Genomic DNA, 19,116 nt, shown 5'->3' with positions numbered 1-19,116 from the left:
TTAAAAAAAAAAAAAAAAAAAAAAAGCAAAAAAAGCAATTAGTGATTTTGTTAACAGTTCAAACTGTTTTGTGTCTTCTTCTAGCCCTGGTCAAATGGGAGAAAACATTTTCAACGCAATAAAATATCAATGACTTTTGTTGCTGGCAATTTCACGTTCATTCTTTCTTTCTTCCCTCCCCAACCCCCGCCACCCCAGAGATGGAGTCTTGATCTGTTACCCAGGCTGGAGTGCAATGGGCAATGGTGCAATCTCAGCTCACTGCAACCTCTGCCTCCCAGGTTCAAGCAATTCTCATGCCTCAGCCTCCCAAGTAGCCGGGATTACAGGCGCCCGCCATCACACCTGGCTAATTTTTGTATTTTTAGTAGAGACAGGGTTTCTCCATGTTGGCCAGGCTGGTCTCGAATTCCTGAACTCAGGTGATCTGCCCACCTCAGCCTGCCCAAATGCTGCGATTACAGGCATGGACAATGCTCATGGCCTCATTCTTTCAATATCTGCATTCCCAGACTATGGTTTCCAAGGTTTCCAATGATACTGTCTATATGAGGAGAAAATTATTAAAAAGGAAAATTCTCTGAAATTCAAGACATTTATATCTTAGCACTATTACACAAAATCTCTATAATTACTTTACAAGCATTTCAGAATGTAGTTATTTTTCCACTAAAATATGACACAGAACCACTCAGAGAAGATGAAAACATTCACTCCTTCAAAGTTTTAAATAAGAAATTTGAACCTTATCTTAAAGCAGTATGCTAATACTCTTATGTCTGAAACTGAGTTTTTCCTGTGACATTTCATTTTTACAGATATTTTATCCTTAGCGTCAATAAAAATTATTAGCATATTTGCTCATGGGTTTCTTTCTTTTCTCAACTGTATATTCCCTCCTCACACTGAGACAAAAACCACCAAAAATATTTCATGAAGAGTTCTAAGAATATCAAATCATGTTACTGGGGTAAAGAGAATCCCAAATTAAACAGCCATTGGTTGCTTGCTCCTGATACAGCAAATCTTGCAGACAAAGGAGCAGAATCCAAAACAACTACAAATCCCACTCTATTACATTTGAATCCATCCTGCCTTTCCTCCTTCTGCCTTCCTCTTCATTTCAGTCTTCCTCTCTTTTCTTGTATTGAAATAACTGAGCTTCAAACAACAACCAAAAGTCATATTTAAGTTTCTAATCTCTATTACTAAATCTAAGAAAAGGCATTCTTTCGTTGGTTAGGACTGAAGTATATTCACCTTTCAGAGGTACTTGAGGAGTATAGTGCTGATCACGGCTCACTGCAGCCTCAATCTCCTGGGCTGGGTGATCCTTCCAGCCTTGGCCTCCTGGGTAGCTAGGGCTACAGGCCCATGCCACCACACCCAGCTAATTTTTGTGGTTTTTATAGAGACACGGTTTTGCCTTGTTGTTCAGGCTGGTCTAAAACTCCTAGGCTCAAACAATCTACCCACCTTGGCCTCCTGAAATGCTAGGATTACAGGCATGGACCACCACTCCTGGCTCTCCATTAAAAAAAAAAGAAAGAAAGAAAAAGAAAGAAAGAAATTCTACAAATATTAACATAATTTATTTTGGTATTTCTCTTTTCTTGTGAAAATTCACCCAATAATTTATCTAAGACCTTCAAAGTCAAATTGCAAAATGGCTTTTTTTGCTCAAAAGCAAAACATAAAATCCCACAGAGGAAACTAATAGGAATTATTAATTAGAGACACAAGTGTAATTCTTTTAAAAAGAAAAAAGGAAGAAGAAAACTAATATAATGCTTTCACGGGACTTCAGATAGTTCATTTTGGCATACACTAATATTAAAATACAGCTCAGTTTCTCAGCATCAATTGATAAGCTTCCAGTTCTTCTCTGCCCTTAACTAATCTCAACAAGACACTCACTCCAGCATCTTTTGATAAATAAATTATCCATTGTTCCCTACAATAATTATCACAGGGCTCCTAGTACACAATACCATGTGCAGAAGGATACTTTGTTAAGTGTTACTGACTGGCTGCTTAGTTTTGAGTGCTTCAAAGTGAACATGATAATAAACAAACCTTGAAGTGATTATTTAAAAGTCTTAGTTAGTCGGATGTTAGAAGTTAAGTTTCTTGGGATGGATCTAGATAACAGAATTCAGCTGAAATATGCTAGTGCTTAGTATGGTGCCTATTACATAGTAATTACCTAGCAAATGTTTTTTGGGTGAATATCACATAGAAGTTCCTATCCTTGCAGCTGGTAAAGGGTGTTAAGGTGACTGAAAGATCTCAACAAAAGAAAGAGACTAACTGATCGACAAATATTTATTGTATATTCACTATTTAAAAAGCATTGTGCTGGATTTCTGCTTCCAGCCATGATGGCATAACAAGCACTGAATTTAATCTCTCACCATAAACAACTGGAAAACTGGACAAATATTAGCAACAATATTTTCAGATTTTGACAGTAGGCAAAGTAGAACTGTGAACCCTGAAGGAAGAGAAACAAATGAAGTGGGCCCTACAATTGCTCTGCCTTTCTTGGAAGAAATTTCCAAACTATCAGCACACGGAGCAGGAAACCACACAGAGCCTAGCAATCTCCAGAGTTGGAGAAACAAAGATTAGAGTTAGAGGACCAGGAGGCAGCTAGAAAATATGGGACAGAATTGTGGAAAGGCAAATAATTGGAGTCCTAGAGAAAAAAGCGAGAGAGAGAGAGAAGAAAGAAAATTTTGAAAAAATAACAATAGAAAAATTTCCAAGTTTAATGAAAACTACAGATTCACAAATCTAAGCATTTTAATGAATTTTAACTAGTATAAACACATACACATATACACATACACCCCAAGAAAAACTAAGGTATATCATAATCAAATGGCTTAAAATCAGTGATAAAGAGAAAATCTTATAAAACATTGTATTCCATGTTATAGTAGATACTAAGGTGAATGAACAATATAGTGCTTGCCCCAAGAAGGATGTTTTAATTTCCATTTATATGTAAATGTAATTTTCATGTGGGGCATTCAAATTTCCTTCTAGGCTTGGGAAGGTAAGAGGCAGGACTCAAATTCTAACGTGGGTACAGAAATTGGTAGGTTTGGTTCACAGGGTGGGCAGCATTGCAAAGCAAGATTTTGAAGAAGAATTCAGGAGCAATGCCAAAATTGAGAACCTTGCAAATAATGCAATGAAGAGTCCATCTGAATTAGACAGAGGAAGAGGCAAAATAAAGGGTTTGATGTAAGGTGAAGTGGCAAAAAATAAAGGACGTTTCAGGAAAAACGTTGGCAAGAAAGACTCTTCTGTGGTAGGCCAGACATAGTGGCTGACACCTATAATCCCAGCACTTTGGGAGGCCCAGATGGGTGGATTACTTGAGGTCAGGAGTTCGATACCAGCCTGGTCAACACAGTGAAACCCAGTCTCTACGAAAAATATAAAAATTAGCCGGGCGTGATGGCATGTGCCTGTAATCCCAGCTACTCGGGAGGCTGAGGCATGAGAATCGCTGAACCTGGGAGGCAGAGATTGCAGTGAGCCGAGATCGGACCACTGAACTCCAGCCTGGGCAACACAGTGAGTGAGAGTCTATCTCAAACAAATAAACAAAAGAAACTTCAAAAACGTTTTTTAAAAGAAATACTCGTCTTTGGTTGCAGAATCTGGGGTATCTCAGAATGAAGAATCCTCCGGAGGAGGAGAAGATGAGCTGTGAAGAGTCTGTGCATTGGGCCAGGTAGGGATCTGTAATCTTCAAATAAAAAATTCCCTAGCTAGAAGTGGAAAGTTCTATAAGACATCCTAAGATGGTTTATCATTCCACATTTTTAGACCTCAAATCCTGAAGATGGTTGCTTCAGAGAGCTGCCTGTTTCTGTCCTTTCTTTATCATTTCCATTTTCTAATGATCAAAAACCTTCTAACTAGCCAGTCTGATTGCAGTTTCTTTCTCCTCCAATCCATGCTGAACAAACTACCAAGTAAACTTTTCCTAAATGCTGTCTGCACTGGGTCTGTCCAAGTTTCCTCAAAAGCCTTCAATGTTTCACGGCCCATATCTTCCAACGTTATGTTCCCATATGACCTATTTGTTTCTATTTCCCTAATATTCAGTGTCTGATCTATTCATGTCTACCTCTCCTTCTGTCATTGTGTCTGCTTGCCTACTTTTGCTCATGTTGCCCATGTTCTCTTTTTCTCTCCCTCATCCATCCTTCAAGTACCACCACTAATACTTAAGGCTTTTTCTTACGGCTTTTCAGGCTTAAGAACTACTCTAGGAGTCAAAATCTCGTTTATAAGGTTTAGTAGTTAATTTTCAGTACCACTGAACAATGTTCTAATAAGGTGACTTGTATTAGTTTCTATTTCTTTCAGTTATTAAGTTTTCTGAGGGTTGAGTCTATAATTAATCTTTCTTCTATAGTCTCAAATTCCTAAGACCGTTTTAAGAAACATAAAAGATAAATAAATAATTGTTGATTGACACTCCAGTCCATAATTCAAATAAACTGTTTAAAGTAAATGTGTTTGTGTGTATTCCTGTTGTTGTCCCAAAAATTATCTACTTGATTATAATGAATTTTTAATCAAAGAACTGAGAAATATGTAATATGAATAAGATAGCAAAGATTCTTAACTATATATGTATGTGTATATATATATATCTAATTTGTATTACATACATAGTTCTTTATATATACATAAAACTTCTCTGTAGCCAATTCCTACTTTGCAGTGATTTGACGCCAGACTGTGAAATTGGATTCCTTAGGTCATAAATGTGAATCTCCACTGCTAATACTAAACTAAATTCCCATGTTCGTTTGTCTGTAGAGGAGGGAATCAAAGATCAGAATGCTATGATGGACACATGATAAGTAGCAAATCAGCATTGACCTAGAGAACAATCCTTGTCCTATAACTTAAGAGACAAATGCTCACTGATAGGTTACTTCATTGGTATGGTTGATTTTTTGAGAACCTTAAATAAAATTGAGGCAGAGTCTGCAGTGAGAGCTTTCCCATTCTCTTCCTAAACATGAGAGTATATAGATATAATGCATCATCGGAAAAGACAATCACAATTTAAGAGCCTTACTTGTTACCTCTCCAACCCTTTCTAAGACAGCTTTCTATAGGCTTCTCTGTATTTACTCATATTAATTTAAGATTATTGACTCAAATAATACATTAAATTTCAGAGAACCTACTGGGAGTAAATTTCAAGAACTATCACTTTATTATTATAATCTAGTCTTTGGCATATGTATCTAAAGAACAAATGAATATGAATACAAATAAAAAAATATAATGTTTTCCAGAAGAAGTTGAAATATCCATTCTGGATATTTTTAAAACTCTGATTCTCATTTTCATGTTATGAAAACTTAACACGTAATTTTCTGCCTGTCACACTTAGTAGATGACCAAAAACTGTCATCTTTTGTTTTTCCTGCAATTAATATCATGCCAGAATTTAAAAATGTATAGAAGGTACTAAAGGCATGGTATGATTTATATAAAATAAAAAAATGCAGAGCACATAGTTCCTCACATAGGAAATTATTACTGTGGGTATACATTAAAGAATTAGTTTCAACCTTCTGAAACCCAAAGAGGGTGAAATTACCATAAAAGCCAACAGTTGGATCCATGTTGACTGTCTCTTCTTCAAACTATATTAGGAATAGATCAATAACATTAATCTCATCAAATTTCATTAAAGTCAATGAGATTGTTAATTTTCATTCTTTTCAGTGGACATTCTTTAATGCAGCAATTTAGAAGTGAGAAAATTATCATACTCCTTAGTATTTAAACAAAGAAATATTAGTGCAGATATTGCACATTTGAATCTTGAGCCATCAGATAAAATTAAGATATTTTATGAAACTAATTCATTGTTGACTAGGTTTTAAGAAAGTTCTGGTTTTCTATAGACACTGATTTTATAACATAGTCTTATCACACAAAGAACCGCCACTTAAGTACTCTAGATTAGAGAAATTCGGTCATTACATCAAAAAAAGAAAATTAAGACGATTCAACTTTAAAGGCAGTCAAACTAATATGCTTCCCATGAGAACATAAAGAAAACAAAGGAATGTTCTTGAGGGAACTTGTTAATTTCTTTTATTAAACAGCCCTGAATGTAACTAGATGAGATTAGCTAGGATCAGAGTTGAGTTGAAGCTAAATGAATTCTAGGACAATGTTTTCCTTTCTCTTAAGATTTCTTGAGCACATTGGTCACCTGAATTAATTGTATGAGGCATAAATTCAGAAGGAAAAAAAAAAAGAAAGAATCCCTGCCAGCATTCAAGGGATAGCAGAGTGCAGGCCACAACCTCCAGAGAACCAGTTATTGGTTTCTAGACTTAAACGTTTTGTGTGAAGCATTTTCATCAAATAATATAAATGTATAAGTCAGAGGTGACCATTTACTTTCATTACTGTTCAAATTCAATACCTTGCCTGACCCAGTCTCCTTGATGAAGTTTATGCTCTAATATGTGGCAACATTTGTGACATCCAGAGAGCAGCTCTGCCCAGTTAATGGTCATGGTGGCTTCTCCATCTTCACATACACTAGCAGGCCGTTCAAACAGGGAAATCAAGGCTGCTGTGAAAGCAATTGCTTGAACCTTGATGGAGACATTGAAAGAACAACAGTCATGGACAGGATAATTGTTGCAAGAAGATTCTATGTTATTTTAGTTTAATAAGGAATAGCTCTTAATAAGAATTTCTTCAATACTATTTAAAGGATGCAGGCTGTTATACTAAAAAACAGAACAATTATTAGTTTGGTGACACAATTACTAAAGGGCAGTCTTTTACTTGTTTTTAAGACACATTCGTCGTTAAAATAGTAAGAATGAAAACCTTTCACAATTACAAAAGGAAGTTGTTTAAATTAGCCTACTTCAGAGGTCACAGATATATTCTAGTTTCATTCAGTAAGTAATAATTTTTCATAGGTCGGGTGAAATTTGATAGGAAGACAGAAATATTTGTATCCAATATCTAGGTTTCAGAGCTGCCATCTCTAATCCTTTTGTTATATGATACAGGCAATGGGCACTCACTAGGAAATTGGTACTGAGAAACCCAATACTCTATGTAGGAAAACCAGAACAATAAATTTGAAAGCATTTTGAGGAATAAATGTAATCATTTAATATTAAACATTTATTCATATTGGGATCTAATAAATTAAGCATCCTATGGTGAAAAAGGTTAGGAAGATCTTTTTTCTAAATGAGAAAAGTGAGACTATAGACAGACCAAAAAACAAACAAACCCACACACACAATTAAGATTTGTTTTTGTAAGCAAGAAGACAAACTGTGACCTAATCCATCTCTTCCATGTCCAATGTGCATATAAGCCATAATGTAATTAAATTTGGAGGTCACACTCATTGCATTTTAATTTCTATTTTAAACTACAGTTTGATGATTAAATCCATAGTATTCAATCTTAATCTACCCTCACTTACCTTTCCAGTTATATCCCCAAAAGAAAGAATTGATTCATTGGCATCAAGAGGATCATACCAATAATCCATGCAAATTGGTGTTCCTTTCAGGCCCTGGAGTTTGTACTGGCAAGCAAATTCTTCTTTGGACAGCAGATCATAGAAACAAATCTCTTTACTTGTAAAAGCCACTGCTATCTAAAATAGCAGAGTAGAAAATCAGAAAGTAATTCTGATGGATTTAGCAAAATTAACATGCAAAGCAGACATGCCACTCTAATTGCCAAATCAGACTTTGTTCTCTGAGGATGCTTAACAGTATTACAGAAGCAAAGAACAGTGGCACAAATGTACTTTATCCTAACTGTGGAATCTAGCCAAGAAGAAACTTTTCCTATTAGAGGCATTTGAACATGCTTTATTTCCTATCCCTATTCCACATGCTCACCAACATCCCCATCCATGGGAGACTAGACCTCTAATCATATAGGAGAGACTAAGGCACAAAGATATGGCATTATACAGTCATACCAGAAACTTTACAAACCATGTTTTATGATGCAAATAGAGACTTTCATGGAAATCATTTGATACAGACTCTATAAGTAGCTTTATCCGAAGTCAGAGAAAATCCTAAAGGCTATATGAGAAAGGGGAAAATATTTAACAACATAAAAATAAGTCAATAGAAAATGTCCCTGTGAAGATTCACACATTGGATTTACTAGAAAAAGACTTCAATTCAACATATATATATATACACACACATACACACACACACGCACACACACACATATATATATTCAAACAACTAAAGAAAACAAGGTCTAAAGAAGTAAAGGACTGGGATGCAAGGCTGGTTCAACATTCGCAAATCAATAAACATAATCCAGCATATAAACAGAACCAAAGACAAGAACCACATGATTATTTCAATAGATGCAGAAAAGGCTTTTGACAAAATTCAACAGCCCTTCATGCTAAAAACGCTCAATAAATTCGGTATTGATGGAACGTACCTCAAAATAATAAGAGCTATTTATGACAAACCCACAGCCAATATCATACTGAATGGGCAAAAACTGGAAAAATTCCCTTTGAAAACTGGCACAAGACAGGGATGCCCTCTCTCACCACTCCTATTCAACATAGTGTTGGAAGTTCTGGCTAGGGCAATCAGGCAAGAGAAAGAAATCAAGGGTATTCAGTTAGGAAAAGAAGAAGTCAAATTGTCCCTGTTTGCAGATGACATGATTGTATATTTAGAAAACCCCATTGTCTCAGCCCAAAATCTCCTTAAGCTGATAAGCAACTTCAGCAAAGTCTCAGGATACAAAATTAATGTGCAAAAATCACAAGCATTCTTATACACCAGTAACAGACAAACAGAGAGCCAAATCAGGAATGAACTTCCATTCACAATTGCTTCAAAGAGAATAAAATACCTAGGAATCCAACTTACAAGGGATGTAAAGGACCTCTTCAAGGAGAACTACAAACCACTGCTCAGTGAAATAAAAGAGGACACAAACAAATGGAAGAACATACCATGCTCATGGATAGGAAGAATCAATATCGTGAAAATGGCCATACTGCCCAAGGTTATTTATAGATTCAATGCCATCCCCATCAAGCTACCAATGAGTTTCTTCACAGAATTGGAAAAAACTGCTTTAAAGTTCATATGGAACCAAAAAAGAGCCCGCATCTCCAAGACAATCCTAAGTCAAAAGAACAAAGCTGGAGGCATCACGCTACCTGACTTCAAACTATACTACAAGGCTACAGTAACCAAAACAGCATGGTACTGGTACCAAAACAGAGATATAGACCAATGGAACAGAACAGAGTCCTCAGAAATAATACCACACATCTACAGCCATCTGATCTTTGACAAACCTGAGAGAAACAAGAAATGGGGAAAGGATTCCCTATTTAATAAATGGTGCTGGGAAAATTGGCTAGCCATAAGTAGAAAGCTGAAACTGGATCCTTTCCTTACTCCTTATACGAAAATTAATTCAAGATGGATTAGAGACTTAAATGTTAGACCTAATACCATAAAAATCCTAGAGGAAAATCTAGGTAGTACCATTCAGGACATAGGCATGGGCAAAGACTTCATGTCTAAAACACCAAAAGCAACGGCAGCAAAAGCCAAAATTGACAAATGGGATCTCATTAAACTAAAGAGCTTCTGCACAGCAAAAGAAACTACCATCAGAGTGAACAGGCAACCTACAGAATGGGAGAACATTTTTGCAATCTACTCATCTGACAAAGGGCTAATATCCAGAACCTACAAAGAACTCCAACAAATTTACAAGAAAAAAACAAACAACCCCATCAAAAAGTGGGCAAAGGATATGAATAGACATTTCTCAAAAGAAGACATTCATACAGCCAACAAACACATGAAAAAATGCTCATCATCACTGGCCATCAGAGAAATGCAAATCAAAACCACAATGAGATACCATCTCACACCAGTTAGAATGGCGATCATTCAAAAGTCAGGAAACAACAGGTGCTGGAGAGGATGTGGAGAAATAGGAACACTTTTACACTGTTGGTGGGATTGTAAACTAGTTCAACCATTATGGAAAACAGTATGGCGATTCCTCAAGGATCTAGAACTAGATGTACCATATGACCCAGCCATCCCATTACTGGGTATATACCCAAAGGATTATAAATTATGCTGCTATAAAGACACATGCACACGTATGTTTATTGCAGCACTATTCACAATAGCAAAGACTTGGAATCAACCCAAATGTCCATCAGTGACAGATTGGATTAAGAAAATGTGGCATATATACACCATGGAATACTATGCAGCCATAAAAAAGGATGAGTTTGTGTCCTTTGTAGGGACATGGATGCAGCTGGAATCCATCATTCTTAGCAAACTATCACAAGAACAGAAAACCAAACACCGCATGTTCTCACTCATAGGTGGGAACTGAACAATGAGATCACTTGGACTCAGGAAGGGGAACATCACACACCGGGGCCTATCATGGGGAGGGGGGGCGGGGGGAGGGATTGCATTGGGAGTTATACCTGATGTAAATGACGAGTTGATGGGTGCAGCACACCAACAAGGCACAAGTATACATATGTAACAAACCTGCACGTTATGCACATGTACCCTACAACTTACAGTATAATAATAATAAATAAATTTAAAAAAAAAAAAAAAAAAAAAAAAAGAAGTAAAGGAAAGTATGTGGCTGGGTGTGATGGCTCATGTCTGTAATCTCACCACTTTGAGAGGCCAACACAGGAGGATTGCTTGAGGCTAGGAGTTCAAGAACAGCCTGGGCAACATAGCGAGACTCCCATCTTTAAAAAAGAAAGAAAGAAAGAAGAAAGAAAGAAGGAAAGAAAGAGAGAGAGAGAGAGGGAAATAAACGAGAATGATGTCTCATCAAATAGAGAATTTTAAGAAACATGCATAAATTATTAAAATCACCATTCTGCCAATCTTTGCCCTTTAATTGGAGTGGTTAGTCCATTGATATAATTACTGAAAAGGTAAGATTTACATCTGCCATTTTTCTAACAGTATAGCCCCATAACACATGAAGCGAAAATTAAAATTATTGAAGACAGAGTAGGCATTTCAACAATAACAGTTGGAGATTTCAATACTCTACTTTCAATAACAGATAGAACAACTGAACTGAATTTCGGTAAGAAAATGAAGACTTGACAAACACTATAAACCAACTAGATCTCAGGTATGTCTAAAGAACACTCCATTCCAACCTCAGCAGGATGCATTTCTTCTCAAGTGCACATGGCACATTCTCCAGGGTAAACCATATATTAGGTGATAAAGCAAATCTCAATAAATTTAAAAGATTAGAAATTATATAAATTATATTCTCCAAACACAATGGAATGAAATTAGAAGTATCATTCAACCAAACAAAATTTGGGAAATTCACAGCTACATGGAAATAAAACAACACACTTCTAAGTAACCAATGGGTCAAAGAAGAAATCACAAAAGACATGAAAAAAAATACACTCAGATGAATGAAAACAAAAACACAACATACAAAAAACTTATGGAATAGAGTAAAAGCAATGTCTACAGTAAAATTTATATTTGCAAACATCAATCTAAAAAAAATCTGAAATCAATAACCTAACTTTCCATCTTAAGAAACCAGAAAAAGAAGAGCAACCTAAATCTAAAGCCAGCAGAAGGAAGAAAAAACTAAAATTAGTACAGAAATAAAGCAAATAGAGAATGAAAAAGCAATAGAGAAAAACAACGAAATCAAATTAGTTCTTTGAAAAGATAAACAAAATTGGCAAAACTTTAGCTAGACTAACCAAGAAAAAAAGAGATGATAGGCCAGGCGCGATGACTCACGCCTGTAATCTCAGCACTTTGGGAGGCCGAGACGGGTGGATCACGAGGTCAGGAGATCGAGACCATCCTGGCTAAGACGGTGAAACCCCATCTCTACTAAAAACACAAAAAATTAGCCAGGCATGGTGGCGGGTGCCTGTAGTCCCAGATGCTCAGGAGGTTGAGGCAGGAGAATGACGTGACTCTGGGAGGCAGAGCTTGCAGTGAGCCGAGATGGTGCCACTGCACTCCAGCCTGGGAGATAGCGTAAGACTCCGTCTCAAAAAACAAAAAAAAAAAAAAAAAAAAGAAAGAAAAAAAGAGATGATATAAATTATTAAAATCAGAAATAAAAGAGTGGACAGTACCATCGGCGTTGCAGAAATAAAAAAGTATTAGTAAGATAATAAAATTATTATATACCAAGAAATTAATTAACATTTATGAAATACATAAATTTCAGGAAACAAAAACTATGTAAACCAACTCAATAAGACAGAAAATATCAACAGAACTATGATGAATGAAAGATTAAATTAATAGTCAAAAAAGTGTCACAAAGAAAATCCTCAACTAGATGGCTTCACTGATAAATTCTATCAAACGTTTCAAGGAAAATAATACCAATACTTCTTAAACTCTTCCAAAAAATTACAGCGAAGGTAACACCTCCCAAATCATTTTATCAGGCCAGGATTACCCTAATACTGAAACCAGAGAAAGACATCACAAGAATAGAAAACTGCAGATCTGTACCTCTTAATATAAATGTAAAATGTATACTGAACTAAATACTAGCAAAGAGAATTTAGCAACATACAAAAAAGTTTACACATCATAGCAAAGTAATATTTATCCCAGGAAAACAAGGTTTGTTTAACATACAAAAATCAATCAGTGTAATACATCATATTAATAGAATAAAAGACAAAAGCTATATGGTAATCTCAGTAGATGCAAACAATGCATTTGACAAAATCCAACACATTTTCATGATAAAAACACTCAATAAACCAGGAATAGAAGAGAATTTCTTCAACCTCATAAACAGCATATACAACAACAACAACAACAAAAATCCTACAGCTGACATCACACATATTGGTGAAAAAATACATATATTCCCCATAAGATCAGAAACAAGACAAGGATGTTCACTCTCACCACTTCTATTTAATATGGTATGGAGTTTTTAGCCAGATAAATTAAGCAAGAAAATGAAATTTTAAAATATCAATTTTAAAAATTGATCAGGAGGAAGTTAAACTAGATCTCTATATCTATTTGGAGATAACATGATATTATATATAGGAAATTTTAGAAATGCTCAAAAACACTACAGAACTAACACATGCCTTCAGAAAGATGCAGAATATATTATCATTTTTGAAAAATCTATTGTATTTCTATACAATGAACAATCTAAAAATGAAATTACCAAAGGCAATGTTAAGAGAATGTAAAAACTGAGATGCAGGTTTTGCAAAGTATCCATCTGATAAATCTATCTACCCAGAATATATAAAAACTCTCAAAACTCAATAATAAGTTAACAACCTTAATAAAAAATTGGAAAAGATTTGGATAGACATTTTACAAAAGAAGATGTACAGGTAGCAAACCAGCATGTGAAAATATGCTTAACATCATTAGTCACTAGGTAAATATGAATTAAAGCCATAATAAGATCTAAATGCAGGCCTTTTAAAATGGCTAAAATTGAGAGAGAAAATAACTGATCATACCAAATGTTTGTGAGGCCGTATCCACAAAATGGAATGCTGCAGAGCAATAAAAACTAGTAGTATACCTCAAAACATGGATAATTCTCAAAATAGTTATGCCATGTTAAAAAAAAAAAAAAAGAAGAAAGAAAAAGAAAAAAAGGAGTACACACAGTATGGTGCCAATTATACAACACTCTAGAAAATCCAAATTAATCTATAGTGACCGAAAGCAGATCAGTGCTTGCTTAACAAAAAAGGGATGGGGGAAGTTACAAAACACTGCAAGGAAATTTCTGAGGGTGATTAATATGTTCATTGTCTTCTTCATACTGTTGATTTTTTCACAGGTCATGTATGTGTTAAAATCTATCAACTTGGGACACTTTCATATGTGCAGTGTATTTTGTATAATTATATTTCAATAAATCTGTTTCAAAAAGAATAAAAGCAACATTCTTTAAGATTCTATATTGAGTAAGCACAAAAGAAAGACTAAGATTTTAGTTCAGTGCTGAAAAGAAGATACAGTGCAACAGAAATATCATATAATAATAACAGCACACTGCACACAGATATAAAAAAATCATCTGGACTATATCTTTTAATTCATACAAGTTAAATATTAGCACTAGATACTTAGCAAAAAGGAATTGGATCTCATGTCAGCAGCCACTATGGAGGCAGCAAAGACTGAAGCCCAGGTCTAAAGTTGGCCTGCCTCAGTTTACAAGTCTTGGCAACCCTGATTACATCCTTTGTGACTGAGGGTAAATTATACAACTTCTCTTTGCTCAGTCTCTCATTTGTGAAGTGGGAATAATAACTACTCCATGGTGATTTTGAGAGGATGAATAGATAAGGGCATAGGAAGCCACTGAGGATGAGAATGATTTATGGTTCCAAACAATAGAGCATACATTTTCCCACTAAAAATAACTTGCCTTTTTGGAGAAATGCTGATTTTAGGTCTGGCATAGGAAATATACAAGATGATTCTAGAACATTTTGTCATACCAGGAAACAAAGAAGCTTTCAAGTGCTGTCAGGATTATAAAAAGACTCAGAAGCCAACCTGCATTGTTCCCACTCTCTAAAGAGGGTGCAATTTCTGGTATGGGAAAACAACTCAGTAGATTGAAACAAATCAAAAATGTTAAACCCATGATTTTTCAATTATACTGATAATAATAATAATAGTACTCATTGTTTATTTTTAGACAATATTAGAAAACCAGCTCATTATTTTGAAAACTGGCAAAAAACGTGAAAAATTAGGCATTTATTCTGCCTTTAATTTGTACCACATGATGACTAAACAATTAATGGGATTATTTCTTTTTTATAAGGTATTCTAGCTTAAAGGAAAAGGAAATTGTGAAATTAGAATATCATCTTCTGACTCCTAAAAAAATTCATGGATTTAGGAATAGTCAGCAATAACTGCTAACATCTCAAGAAGAGCAAGAACCAGGTATTTAATACCTACTGGCTGAAGAACACATAGCCATCTGTTCTAAACAAACTAACCACTCCAAAACTACACAAGGCTTTACACTTGACTACCAATTCACTAGAAAAATCACGGAATGGCTGGACATATTAAACAACACCATGTAGACACAATCTGTGAAATCCAGACTGTGGAAAATTCTAAAGGACAAACCTTGGTTTCTTTAACAAAAACATCAACAGCAACAGCCAAAATTTGCAAAAAAAAAAAAAAAAAAAAAAAAAGCGGGAAAAAAGAAAAGTATGTGTATCAAAAGAGACATATTAACCATTCACAATATTTGGACCTTATTCAGATCTTCGTTGAAACAAACTATTAATAAGACAATCAGGAAAATATGTACATGACTGGATATTTCATGATATTAAGAAAATATTGCTATGGATATTAAGTGTGATAGCGGTATTTTGGCTATGCTAAAATAGAGACATCTTTTAGAAATACAGAAATATTTACAGATGAAATAATATGATGTTTTGGATCTTAAGGGGGAGGTATAGATGAAACAAGATTAGCTGTGAATTGAAAATTATTGAGTGAATACTGAGTACATCAGGTTTCTAATACTACTCTCTCTGCTTGTGCATGCACTTGAAAATTTTCATAGTAAAATCTACCTTCTGCTTAATATAAAATATTAACGTGGATTCTTCAAGATCCAACCTTCCATGTCAAAATTATTTTACTCACAGTATGTTATCTTTCTGAGAAGTATAGGTATATGAAGATGTTTAGACCCAGTAGGCCCTATCTATTAGAATGAAGACACTGACTAGTACAGTGATCAGAATTAGATAAGCAGTTCTCCTTAATTGCACTGAATCCTGCCATGCACAGTAATAGCCTCTCAGTTCTACATATAGATCCATGATCCTGCTGTAAACTATACAGGAGTAAAGTTCTTATAAGCTAATAATGAAGCATGGCCTCATTGAAGACAGAGCCAGGAATCTGAGCCATCAGCCACAGTGTCATTACAAGGCACCCAAGAGAACAGCTTGGGAAATCATGTAGTTCTGTTGGCACTACCTGTTCTCCCTCCAGGTCAGGAGAAAGCTACCAAGAGTAATATAGCTTTCTGTTACTGCTAGCTAGGAGTCCCACCCCATAAGTTTTTCCTCTTTTACAAAAAGTAATTTTTTTTTATAAAGAGTCTGTACCTTGTTTACATTTTCCAGAGAAACCAGGCTTGTCACCCACAGGTGTTTGAGCTTGGTGGCATCTGAAGTGATGGGGAATGTTTCTTGCAGCTTTAAATTCTCTCCCCAGATTGCTAATAAACCTTCTTTACTAATCGTCAGATAATGACTTGAACTTTTTAAGAAAATTACTTTTTGAATGTTGTCCTTGTGTTTTACTGGGAGGAATTCCAGGTCCTTCCACTGGGGCACCACAGTTGCCTTTGCTCGTTCATCTTGCTTGTTAAGCTCTAGCAGTATAAAGGAAGTCAGCTTGTCCCAATTAATGAAGCCGTCTTGGGCCACATCCACTTTGTCAAAGAGCTCCCCGTATTCTTCCTTCGTGCCCCAACCAACAATCTCTGTCATCTTCTGTGTAAAGTCTTCTCTGGACATACAAATGATTTTCCTTGGCTCTGGGGACTAGAAACGGGAATCCAAAAACAATAATGAGACAACAGTGAAAGCATCGTATGCACAAGAGCACTGTGCTACCCACAAAGGTGAATTTAATCAGCAATTCTGCCAACATGAAAAGAAAAATGTCTTTTGCTTGATAACAGTAATATACTCAAGTGAACTTAAGCTGGGGACCAAGTAACTGACAGGACTAGAAGCTGACATTCTCAGTCACAAAAAGTCAATCATGAAAGTCCTTATATTGGGAAGAGTAAGGCAGGAGAAGATGTGATGATGGAAGCATGGAGTGATGTGAGGCTGTGAGCCAAAGAATTCAGGTTACCTCTATTTAAGCTAGAAAAGGCAAGGAAAGGTTTCTCCCCTAGAGTCTGCAGAAGAAAGGCAATCCTGACAACTTGATTTTATCCCTGTAAAATCCCTTTGAGGTTTCTGAACCCCAGAACTGTATATTAATATATTTGTGTGTTTTAAGTCATGGTTTTTGGTAATTAGTTACAGCAGCAACAGGAAATTAATACAGACATATCCCCTTTTGTTGCACTTCGCTTTATTGTACTTTGCTGATACTGTGATTTTTACAAATTGAAGGTTTGTGGCAACCTTGCAAGTCTATCAGTGCCATTTTTTTTCAATAGCATGCCTACTATCCCTGTGTCACATTTTGGTAATTCTTATAATATTTAAAATTTTATTAGTAGTAGTATTATATCTGTTACGGTGATCTGTGATCCGTAATCTTTGATGTTACTACTGTAACTGTTTTGCAGCAGCATGAAGCACGCCCATACAAGACAGCAAACTTAATTCGTAAGTGTTGTGTGTGTTCTGATTGCTGCACCAACCAGTCATTTCGCTTTCCCTTTCCCTTTCCTTGGGCCTTCCTATTTTTTCAGACACAAAAATACTGAAATTAAGCCAATTAATAACCCTATAAGAGCCTTGAAATGTTTAAGTAAAGTCAGAGTTTTACATCTCTCACTTTAAATCAAAAGCTAAAAATGATTAGGCTTAATGGGGAATGCATGCCAAAAGATGAGCGAGGTTGAAAACTAGGCCTCTTGCACGAAACAGCCAAGTTGTGAATGTAAAGGAAAAGTTCTTGAAGGAAAAGTGCTATTCCTTTGAACACGAGAATGATAAAAAAGTTAAACAGCCTTATTGCTGCTTTGAAGAAAGTTTTAGTGGTCTGGATAGAAGATCAAACCAGGCACAACATTCCTTTAAGCCAAAACCTAATACAGAGCAAGGCCCTAACTTTCCTTAATTCTATGAAGGCAGAGAGAGGTAAGGAAGTTGCAGATGAAAAGGTGAAAGCTAGCAGAGGTTGATTCATGAGGTTTGAAGGAAAGAAGTCATCTCCACAACATAAAAGTCAACATGAAGCAGAAACTGCTGATGTGGAAGCTGCAGCAAGTTATTCAGAATCTCTAGCTAAGGTAACTGATGAAGGTGGCTACACTAAACAATACATTTTCAATGTAAATGAAACAGCCTTATTCGGAAGAAGATGCCATTTAGGACTTTTCATAGCTAGAGCCATGCTTGGCTTCAAAGCTTCAAATGACAGAATGACTCTCTTGTTAGGGGTTGATGTAACTGGTGAGTTTAAGCTGAAACCAATGCTCATTTTTATTCCCCAAAACCTCTAAGGCCTTAAGATTTATGCTAAATCTGACTGGGCACAGTGACTCATGCCTATAATCCCAGAATTTTGGGAGACTGAAGGGGAGGATTGCTTGAGCCCAGGAGTTTGAGAAAAGACTGAGCAACATAGTGAGACTCCATCTCTACAAAAAATAAAAAAATGAGTTGGGCATGGTGACATGAGCCTATAGTCTTAGTTACTTGGGAGACTGAGGTAGGGGTATCACTCAAGCCTGGGAAGTAGAGGCTGCAGTGAGCCATGATTGCGCCACTGCACTCCAGCCTGGCCAACAGAGAAAGACCCTGTTTCTGTGCTCTATAAGTGAAACAACAAAGCGTGCATTATAGCACACTGTTTACAGCATGGTTTATTGAATATACATGGTTTACTGAATATACAGCACGGTTCACTGAAGCCCACTGCTAAGACATACTGCTTTGAAAAAATATTCCTTTTAAAAAGGTACTGCTCCACCATGTCCCTGGTGGCTCGAGAGCTCCAACAGAGATATACAAGGGGTTTAATATTGTTTTCATGCCTGCTAACACAATGTACATTCTGCAGCCCATAGATTAAGAAATAACTTCAACTTTCAATTCTGATGTTTTGTAGGGTATAGCTGCCATAGACAGTGATTCCTCTGGTGGATGTGAGCAAAATAAATTAAAAACCTTTTGGAAAGGATTCACTAGAAGGGCATCATTTTAGATGCCATTAAGAATATTCATAATTCATGAGAGGAGGTCAAAATGTCAAAATTAACAGGAGTTTG

At 35.8% G+C, this 19,116-nt stretch overlaps 1 protein-coding gene across 1 annotated transcript in view; it reads right to left on the bottom strand.

The window, feature by feature from the left end:
* The window catches only part of WDR49 (WD repeat domain 49), a 186,375-nt gene that overhangs the window by 142,896 nt on the left and 24,363 nt on the right, over window positions 1-19,116 (bottom strand). The window contains exons 3-5 of the mRNA XM_025376536.1: window positions 16,262-16,702; window positions 7,517-7,693; window positions 6,485-6,659 (exon numbers count right to left, since the gene is read on the bottom strand). Coding sequence (XP_025232321.1) covers window positions 6,485-6,659; window positions 7,517-7,693; window positions 16,262-16,702 — 793 coding nt within the window. The remainder of the gene's footprint in view (window positions 1-6,484; window positions 6,660-7,516; window positions 7,694-16,261; window positions 16,703-19,116) is intronic.

This window comes from Theropithecus gelada, chromosome 2, assembly GCF_003255815.1.
Source record: "Theropithecus gelada isolate Dixy chromosome 2, Tgel_1.0, whole genome shotgun sequence".
Lineage (NCBI taxonomy): Eukaryota > Metazoa > Chordata > Mammalia > Primates > Cercopithecidae > Theropithecus > Theropithecus gelada.
The sequence above is the reverse complement of the archived record's forward strand: the minus strand, read 5'-3'. Positions and strand labels throughout refer to the sequence as shown.